The sequence below is a fragment of the Galeopterus variegatus genome, unplaced genomic scaffold (genome assembly GCF_000696425.1).
Source record: "Galeopterus variegatus unplaced genomic scaffold, G_variegatus-3.0.2 Scaffold426, whole genome shotgun sequence".
NCBI lineage: Eukaryota > Metazoa > Chordata > Mammalia > Dermoptera > Cynocephalidae > Galeopterus > Galeopterus variegatus.
In genome coordinates this window covers 459,190-469,546 of record NW_007726537.1, presented here as the reverse complement: position 1 = coordinate 469,546, position 10,357 = coordinate 459,190, and the positions used below count along the sequence as shown (strand labels likewise).

Here is a 10,357-nt window from a genome sequence, read left to right as displayed (position 1 = left end):
TACAAGCAGGCAAGGGGCTTAGTACCAGCCACTTCCAGATTATGAGCATTTGCATCCTGTCTGTCAGGCAGGCTGCTGCTGCTCTCCCTTCTGGATTCAGAAGGCCTCTCTTCCCAAGAGATCTAAATGTCCCTGGGCCATCCTTCTTCACCCTCGAGATGGTCCCAGACAACCCCTGCCCAACAACAGCCCCCAAGCCAGCCCCCTAAAACCCGAGAGCAAGAAGCCAGTGGTGCTTCGTGACACAAACATGCATTCGTTTTATTCACAAAACAGCCTGGTTTCCTAAAACAATACAAACAGCATGTTCATCAGCAGGAAGCTGGCCATGGGCGGGGGGCCCAGGCCGCACGGGGGCCCCCTGGGCACCCACCCCCACCGGCAGGGGACCACGCAAGGAAGCCCTTTCTTCTGTTGCCATCAGCAAAGCCAGAAAAAAAGGGACTTATTTTCTCTAAGGGAAGTAGCCAGGATTGGAAATATCGAGACATGGGCTCCCAGATCTCAATGGATAAACGAACAGAGCTTTCATTTTTCCAGAATCATCACCACTGGGGTGAGGGATCCCACCCAGTCTGGGGACTGTGGGTGCAACACGGCTGGCCTGGGCCCGGGGATGGGGGTGAGGGGCTCCCTTCCCCTCTGCGAGCACCTCGCTGGCAGCTCTGCACACATGGATGGACACAGAGGGGCTTCTACACGGCGCCATCGACATTCTCTTTATAAACATGAGTGGATTCTCCAGGCAAACTATGCACTATTTCATGGTCGGAAAGAATCAAAGGAAGTTTAAATGAGGGTGGAGTTAAACTGTGCTAAATTACAGTAGTGCTTATTAGTAACTAGATTTCAAAAGGTTACAGAAAATTTACATTCTCTACACAAAAACTGCATCTCCTGCACAGACAACATCGACATCGACACAGGAAGGAAACTGATTGTCCATTCTTTGCCCAGGAAGTCTCGTACTTTATAGATTCGTCTTTACCTCTTTTTTTTGTTGTTGTTCTTCTGAAAAAGCAGTTAGATTTTTTTCTTGTCTTTTTCTTTTTATACTAGGGACGTGGAGATGTTAAAACGACAACAGAAAAAAAATATATAAAAACAGGAATGAAATCTGTGAGAGAATATTTTTGGTTCTAAAGATGGGTGCATCCGTTTGTCTTCGCCCGAATCCCTTGCCGGAGACCACACGAGCAGTGACATTGCACGGAGAGGGCAGCTTTGGGTTCCCGCCGCCGTCACTGAAACCACCGGAAGGCAGCTCCCGTCGGAAGCATCACCTTCTGGCGGGGCAGGAGACAAAAACAAGGAGAGAGTTCAGTCAGGGTCCGGGTGGGCTTGGTGCAAAGACGTTCCCCCGTGGAGGGCCTCGTGGTGAGGGATGGGCATGGAGTAAGAGCAGCCACCCCGCAGAGTTCTGCCATCCTGGCAGGGCCAGAGAAGGAGCGTTGATCGCTGGGCCACTGGAGGGCCCAGAGCACCCTCAGGCCTCCTGAGCCACTGTACCCAGGAACCTCCTTCCAGATAGGAAGCCCCTTCCCCCGGCACAAAGGCAACAAGCACCAGGTGGCTGTGGTGCATCTGGGGGCCGTGTGTGTGTTTTTGTCAAATGGGTGTGTAAGCGTGTGCATGGGATATGTATAAAGGTGTGTGCCTCATGCTATGCTATACTGTATAGTGTGTACGGAGCTGAGGGAGAGCAGCAGAAATATTTGGTGTGTTTATCAAGTGGCTGTGCCTACAATAAGAGCACGTGTATAGGCCAGGTGTGTGCATGTGTGTGTGTTTACGCTGGACCAAAGTGGGTGACTTTGCGTGCACGTAGGAGAGCAGACATATCATATGTGGGGCTGGGGTGAGGGTGGCCAGGAGGCCATGGCTGGGACACCATTGTTTTCTAACCATGCTGGACATTGCGTCAAGCCCACTCGTAGAGGGGCTGAGACGGGCAGGGACAGCAGGCTGAAAGATGCTTTTGTACCCAGGCCTGGCACTCCAGCTAGGTTGCCACGTCTGGGGGCACAGCGATGGGCCTTGCCACAAGGGCGGAGAGAAAGCAGCATGAGAACCTCTCTGCCTTCTCTAAGCTAATCCCAAAGTAAACAGGCCCTTGCCTATACCCCAGGCTCATGGTCACCCCCTAACCCCAGGCCCCCAAAAGTCTGTCCACTAGGTGCTCAGACCCAGGATACTTCCAGGCCTCAGAGAAGGGCAACCAGCACTGAACTGCTCTATCCTTGGCTGGCCTTGGGGGAAGGCTGGGTTCTGGAGGAGAAAATGAAGGGCTTACCCTCAGGGCCACAGGGCCCAGGGGACAGAACCCCTCAAATGGGGCAGGGGAGAGTCCCACAATCTTAAGTCATAAACTGGATGCTTCAGGACACATCTGAGAGTCAGAAACTTAGGACTTGTATGGGAATCTCAATACCTGACCCAGAAGCCCTGGAGGGGCATCAGAATCCCAGGGCCTGGCATTTTATGCTTGCCTTGCAAACTACAGCCTGAAGGGATCTCAGGATGTGGCTCTGACTTTTGGGGCAGTGAAGTGGTGTCTCAAAGCCAGACCCTTAGACCCCTAGGACTAGCTGGGCATCCAGACACTCGCCCAGGAAGGAAAGTGGGGCCGGGGGTCAGGGTGGGTTTGGACTGCCAGACAGACGCAGGAGCCCACACACCTCCCTCTAAGGCGCCGTTACCTCCAGAGCAGCGGAAGGCTTCTTTTTGAGTTCCTCACATTTTCTGAATTTGCAAATCTGATGGCCAGTCTTTCGGTTCCTACAACTGCTGCACTGCTCGCAGTTGATGCGCCGCCGGCAGGGCGCACACATGCCACAGCGTTTCCGCTTCTTCTTGCCTGAGCTGATGGCGGAGGCCAGCTCTCCCTGCATGGGGTACTCAGCCAGGCCAGCCATGTGCAGCGCACTCTCGGCCAGGAACACACCTGCCGGGGTCATGATGAAGAGGCCTGGGTTGATGGGAAAAGCGCCCAGGTAGGGGAAGTCGGACTGGCCATTGAGGGCTTCGGCACCTGCCACGGCCTCCATATCAGGCAGGCCAGCACCCGCCTCACTCATCAGCGGTAGGTGCTCCTGCACCACGCGCTTCAGCATCTCCGTGGACTGCGCAAACTGCTGCAGCGTCAGCTGTCCCTCGGCTGCCAGCTCCGTGGCCCGCTCAGCCTTGCTCAGCAGGCTGGCCACAGCACTGCTTTTGTGCTTTGAGGTAGGGTTGCTTTTGTCCACCGCCATGACCGCTGCCAGGTCATGCCCATTGGCCAACAGGGAGGCAGCGGCTGCAGCTGCAGCAGCCTTGTCAGCAGACTCCCCGCCCATCATGCTGCCACCACCACTGCCACCACTGCCGCCAAAGGAAGAGTAGTGGGAGAGTGGGCGGGAGCGGCGTAGGCTCTTGTTGAGGGGTTCGCTGATGATACCGCTCTTGTTCCGACGCTCAGGGGGTGGTGCATCATCTGCCACCGAGGCTGGTGCAGCAGTGGCCACCGCTGCACTCTTGTCTGCCGTTCCTGCCTTTGGACCACTGCCACCACTGCCACTGGAGTTGCTGCTGCTGCTGCTACTGCCGCCGGCGTCCTGGGAGCCACCGCCGAGGCTCGACATGGTGGGGCCGAAGCCCTGACCCCACTGCCGGAGGAGCCTGACAACTGCTGGGGGTCCACAGATGAGCACCTGGCCCTGCTGCCCACAATAGAGATGGCTGGTGGACCTCGCTGCTCAGGGCAAGCACATGGTCAGGTGTCCACGTGGAAGTGTCTTCAGTCTGTTGGGACAATAGGACACAGGGTCAGTGTAGCGGTAAACACCACCTCCTTTAATATCACCACCACCACCACCAACTGTATTGCCGTCGTAACAACCACAAGTCTAATTAAGTGCCAGGCCTACCTTGGTTAGGAGTTTTTTATTTGTGCTATCTTAAGACTCACAAGAACCTTGTGAAGTAGTGGCTGCTTATCCTCTATTTTATAATTGAGGAAAATGAGGTATAGGAGGAGAATTACCAGCCTATGGGCATATGGTCACTGAGCGGCACAGTGGAGGCTCAGCTCAGATCTGCCCTGCTAGGGTCTAGGAAGACCTGATGAAGGAAGGCAGTCCTTTCTGTGCTGGGGTGGGAAAGAACTGGAGATGCTTATTAACCTGAGAGGGTGACAGAGTCACATCTACTTCCTAATCTTCCTTCTGCTGACCCACCTAAGGAGAGGAGTACTTGAAGGTGTAAGTCTGGGAAGCTGCCCCTGGATCCTCCTTTGGAAATTTCTAATATATCAGTTACTTCAAGGGTCTGACAAGATCTGCAGGCAAAGAAACTTTGTATTTAACTCAGAGTTTGCCAATAGAGAGCAGAACCCTTATTTCAAGGAGCATCTACTCTCTCCGGCAGAGGACAAGCCTTCCCCTGCAAGAGTAGGAGGACGCGCTTGTGCATACACCAGCACATACTTCCTCCTCGGCTCCCAGTCATTATCATCTCAGACCTCTCTTGTCTTTATTCAGGCCTCACTGCTGTGCTCTGGCCTGGCTCCCAGATCGGGGAGGGGGCAGAGGCTTTGCAAGGCCTGCAGAGGGCCTGGGTGGAGGTCCCAGTGAGAACCCAGAGAGCTGGGCTGGGCTGTAGGCAGGAGGGGCTTCTGGCTGGGGCAGGCTGGGACTGAGAGAGTAGGTGTGACCCTTGCGGGAATGGAGCCAAGCAGGGTCCTGTCCTTTGGCCACCTCCACATTTCTGAGGTGCCCATTTCCAGGACAGGGCCTGCTCCACTCAGGCCTCAAGGCCAAGGCATTTGAGCAGCCAGCCTCCTTGGCTGGAAGGAACTGGCCCAGATGAGATGGGGTAGCAGTTTCCTCATCAGTCCTGGCTCTCTAGCATCCCTTCCCTATCTGCCTGCTGTGGCTCAGCACCCCCTGTCCTTGGTGGGAGGACAGGGCCCAGCCCTGGAGCAGCTGGTAGCTTAAGGGGGAGGCGCACATCTGGTGGCCCTGTCCCGCCCTGGGTCTGAGGGCGGCACACACTGGATCTTTGTCCCCAGGCAACCCCACCACTCCCCAGTCACAGGACTCAGCCTATCCTCCCAGGAGATCATCTAGTCCAACCCTCTGTATTTACAGAGGGGGAAACTGAAGCCCCGAGCAGACAGGGGCCCCTGCCCCAGGATTGCTAAGGAGTGGTCACAAAGAAGAGCAAGTGTAGGAAGGCGAAAAGCTGTGTCCAGTGTGAGGCAATTGTCAGGCATCAACAGGCCCTCACAGTGGGCAGCAGCCCACCAAGAGTGGTAAGGAAGAGCTGGGTAACAGGACTGACCCAGGAGTGGCTGGCAGAATTATCCTAGCTGGACTAGGGGTGTCAGAGGCCAGAGTTGTAATAAGAGAAAAGGGACCATGTATGCTCAAGGATAGCTGTGCTCTGTCCCACCTCCTGAGAGCCAAGCCCAGGCTGGCTTTTCAGTCCCTCTCCTCAGAGATTGATGACCCCACCAGGCATCAGTGACCCTGGCTAGTATTGGGAACTGTGGCTAGTGAGACCAGAACCAGAAATCACCAAGTCATCTCACCCAGCTCCTATCCATCCGAGCTCAACTACCCTGCCCTGGACCACAGCCCCAGCAGCCATAGACACAGGGTGAGGGCAGAAGACAGAAGGCAGGTGTCTGTGGGCTGGGAGGTAGGGAAAGGAGCGGTGTGTGCCCCAGCCCCTGTGTGCGTCCCCCGCCTCTGCGGCCTGCTGGCTGGTGGCAGAAATCGATAGCTGCATTAACGCTGCTCTTGCTCTGCTCGCTCCCTCCCTCCCTCCCTCCTCCCAGCTCCAGGATCTGGCTCTGCATGCAGGGCGGGCAGGTCAATTAGAAGTCAGCTCCCTCCGACACAGCCGGCCTGCCTGTGTTCCTGCCTGCATTCGGGGCTGATGCTCTGGCTGTCTCTCTGCTTTTGTTTCCATCCTGAGTCTCTCTTGGTGGGGACCAGACCTCATGTTCTGTTCATCTCTGTCCCTCCCTTGGAATTTCTCTGATCTTCCACTTTTCTGTTCTTCCTCAGGGACCACCTACCCCCAGCCTCCCAGGTCCTGGGACATGCTGAGCTTGGGACCAGACATGAAATGTCACCGAACAGGTGCAGACAGCCACAGAAACTGAAGGTGGTGGGGGTGGTGGGAGAGAGGTACACAAGGGGGAATGGCCCACTGTGGTAACTGTACCCTAATTCAGAATGGGCAGACATCACATCTAGTCCTCAAGCTTGTTCCAAATCTGCCCCTGTACCTGGTTCATCTTCTCTTTCAGATCTTAGGAAAAGCTGATGCCCCAGTCCCAGTGGACCCCTGACCAAAGGCCCCATTCACAGAGCAGAGGACATAGAGGGGACATTCTTGCAGGTCCCCATTCTACTGCAGGGCACACGGTAATCCCCTTCCAGGCCAGGAAGGGCCTGGCAGTGCCCAGGCAGCAGGGGAGGAGCTGGGCTGCGTTGAAGCGGAGCGAGAATGAGCGGGAGGGAAAACTGGCGGGCAGGCGGGCGGCAGCGGGTGCATCCATCATCGGCCCTGCCAGGAACGCATCCAGCCCCCAAAAAGAAATACTGCGCCTGAGGAGGGACAACAAAGGGCTCCGTTTCATCAGCAATGCGGAGCCAGCGCCCCGCCGCCCCGCCAGCCGCGGTCAGCCCACAAAGGACCCCTTTGTCCATGTAGGAGCCGGGCCGGCCGGGAGCTGGGACCAGGGGCTGACGGGTGGGGATAGAGCCCTGGGGGCCGAGGCGGGGGGATCAGAGGGGATATGGGGGCAGAAGAACAGAGGCAGGTTGGGGGTTAGAGAATTGTGAGACAGAGAATTCAACGGGTGGGTCAGAGAAAAAGGGATCTGGAGAGGAGGGGGCAAAGGGTCAAGGTTAGAGACTGGGGCGATCGAGCTCAGAGAGACCCAGCGACCCAGGCACTGCCCAGGCTTGGGGACTTGTGGGTCTGAGAAACATGGAAACAGCCCCGAGGAGGAAGTCTCAGACCCATGATCATGGGGACCAAGAGAAGGCAGTTGGACAGGTCCACAGAAGAGGGAGGCGAGGGGGAGGGCAGAGAAGGGACAAGTTGGGGGGATCAGATCAGACCCATCGTGTCCAGCCCAAGGCCTGGGGAGAGGTGATGCGGGGGAGGGCTGGGTGGCAGTGGGTTCCTGGCCTTGGCATGGCTGTGGCACCCAATGCCTCCTGTAGTTTAAAGCTCACCGGCTGAGCTGGGAAGACAGAGAGAGTCAGAGGTGGGGCCACCTTCCTGGCAGTGGGGCCACTCTCTGCCTCTACCCTAAGGCCCTGGTCAGCCAGCCCCTGAAGGCACAGACCCTGCCCGTTCTAGCCAGCCCGCACCACCAAGGTGGACAATTAGGTTCCCTTAAGTAACCAATCCTAGCAACTAGCATTTATTGAGCACCTACTGTGTCCCCTCATGCCCTGTGCTCTCATACTTTCCATGTCTTATCTCCTGGACTCCTCCCCAGAACTCAGGGAGATAGGAACTATGTATTAACCAATTTCAGAAATGAGAAAACTGAGGCTCACAGAGGTTCAAGCTGGTGTCAGCCCAAGGTTAAACAGCTGGTGCTCAGCAGTGGTAGAATATGAACCCAGAGCTCAAGTGTTAGTCACCCTGCTCCGCGATCACCTTTGTTCTACTGGGCAATTGACAGAGTGGCCCAGAGCAAGGTGATCCAGCTATCCCTGAGGCTGCCCCCAACCCCCAGGGTTGTTACCGTGCCTGCCACCTCTCTGTGGTCGGGAGTGAGCTGTCACAGACCCCAGGGGAATGCCCCCACGAGGGGGGCTTAGAGATGCCCATGCAGGAACCTGGAATGCTGGGCCAGTTACATCATAATGCCAGATGGTGATGAGGTCACTAGAGGTGGTGGCAGTGTCCTCACTGCACCCTCAGCCCCAGAAGAGCCTTGCTTCACTCCCAGCATGGCTCCATCCCGAAGCCTTCAGGCCAGACAGCATAGGGGAGGAGAGGACATCCTGGGATGGGATGGTGCTATCTGCACATACACATGTACACAGGTGGCCCACAGCAAGACATCTTAGAAGTTTGGCTGCACCCTCTCCATCACCTACCACAACAGCAGTCCCATGCCTCATGGTACTGGGGAGACAGTAGAGGACACAGGCCCTGTTATCGCCCTCCAGGAGTGCATGGGAGCTGGGCCAATGGGCACATGAACCACTGTGAAACGAGGGCTGAAGGGGGCCTAGCAGGGCATCAGGGGCCTTCCTGGAAGAAGAGACAGCTAGGCTAAGAGTTAAGGATAAGGAGAGGTTACCAAAGTGAATACAAGCCTTAGAGTTCCTAAAAAATGAGGTGTGGCTATGAGGTTGGCAGGGTCTCAACTGGACAGGGGGTCTTGAGGCCAAGGGCAGGATTTTTTAACCAGCTTTATTGAGGTATAGTTTACATACTACAAATTCATCCATTTTTAAGTGTACAATTCAGTGATTTACAGAGTTGCGTAACTACCACCACTCCCAAGGGTGGGTTTGACAAAGGCATATCTTTCTACTCCAGGCTGGCTGGAACAGCATTCCCGCCATGCTGCCTGCTGAGGAAGGCCTCCCAGACGAGGCTGCATTTCAGGACCCCAAGGCCCTGGCCCAGCGGGGCCCCACCACCACTTGGGCAGGCTGGCTTTGCAGACCCACACACCCTGGCTCAGGGCATCCTTCCCCATACTTCCATGCATGCTCCCAACATCCCCCTCACACCCTTCCACCCGCCTCTGTGGGCTGGTCTCCTTGGACTCCAAGGGAGGTAAGATGGACAGACAGACTGATGGCAGGCAGGCCAGTGGTGGCGGGGGAGCAGACCACAAGCTACGGTGGTTGAACTGAGCTGAGCAATGGCAGGGAGGAGGCGGGTGTTCTGTCTCTGATTTCCATGATTCAGCCTGGGGAGTTTCCAGAGGGGGAAAAAAGCCCCACTCAGGCCCAGGGAGATGCACGCTGGGACACTGGTTTTAGAGGCAGGAGAAAGAGAGGACAGGGCAAACACCCAGGTATGGATGGACAAACATATGCTGACACACTGACTACTGCTAGTATCCAGCGGGTGGCCTGGGGTGTCACATGCCCTCAACACCAATAGGGTCTCTCCAGGACTGACTGCCAAGGACATAGCTGGGGGGCTGCAATTGTATTTCTCCAACTCCACATCCCCTGACCCTCCTACCACAGGACAGGTACCACACCCTGGCCTGGGGACTAAAACTTGCTGCTGATACACAAGCGTTTGAGAAACCCCCTGGAGTACGTGGACCTCCGTTTCCCTTACAGAACTCGTCCAAACAACTGGAGGAAGGGATCAGCCCATCCACGGACAGAAACACTGAAGCCCCAAGCGGAGGTATGCCCTGACCTAGGGCTCTAGAGAGTGAGATGAAGAACCTGGGACACTCTGATAAAGACAGGGCCTTCTTCAATAGGTGTTTCCCTCAGGCCAGATTCCTTCCCTGGATGAGTCAAAGGATTAGGAGGACATACATATGACCTTGGCATATGGCCTCTGAGCCAGTATCTATCACACGGAGCCATGAGGATCACAGCTAACATGTGTGGAGCCCTTCCTATGTGCCAGACACTGTACATGCTTTACCTCATGTAATCCTCATACCCACCCTCTGAAGGAAGTACTATTATTGACCCATATAGAGCAGGCAATTTGATAAGCAGCTGTGATGTAGAGAAAATGATGCCCTGACTGCTTGGGATCCCCTGGATCTTGGACTAAACATTTCCCAAAGTGGCAATGTCTGAGCTGACACCAATCTGGGATCAGAACCTGCATACCTACCTACTTGGGACCACCCTCCTGGTAGACCTCACCATGGAACAAGCCGGGGAAGGCCAGCTCAGAGATACATGAGCCAAGAAATTAGAGAGAGGGGACTCTGTCCTTCGGGGCTCCTGTGTGGGGTGTGTTAGTATGTCTGTTGAGGGGGAGGCACATGTCAACAGGACTGGCTAGGGAACTGGATCCTGTGGTCTAGGTTTGTGGCTCCGTCCTGTCCTCCCTTACTGTTGACTTTGACCAAGCCCTTCCCCTGCCCAGGCCTCAGTTTCCTATCTGTAAAATAGAGAATTGTTCTTGCTGCTTACCCCAAACTGCAGGAGTCATGATCCCAGAGGGTCCCATGGGGAAGGAGGTAAAGAGATACAGAAAAAAAGATTCCAGGGGCCGGCCCGGTGGCGCACTGCTACAGTGCGCCGCTTGGGAGCGCGGTGGCGCTCCCGCCGAGGGTTCGGACCCCACATACAGACCGGTTCCCGCTCCCTGGCTGAGTGAGGTGCGGGAGCAATACCGAGGGTTG

General features: G+C 55.8%; 1 protein-coding gene across 1 annotated transcript; it reads right to left on the bottom strand.

The window, feature by feature from the left end:
* Nucleotides 1-235: 235 nt before the first annotated feature.
* CXXC5 (CXXC finger protein 5) lies at nucleotides 236-3,781 on the bottom strand. Its single transcript, XM_008568628.1, has 2 exons — nucleotides 2,700-3,781; nucleotides 236-1,286 (listed from the first exon to the last, which is right to left on the bottom strand). The coding sequence occupies exons 1-2, from the start codon at nucleotides 3,618-3,620 to the stop codon at nucleotides 1,242-1,244; spliced, it is 966 nt and encodes a 321-aa protein (XP_008566850.1). The 5' UTR covers nucleotides 3,621-3,781; the 3' UTR covers nucleotides 236-1,241.
* Between the last annotated feature and the right edge of the window lie 6,576 nt (nucleotides 3,782-10,357).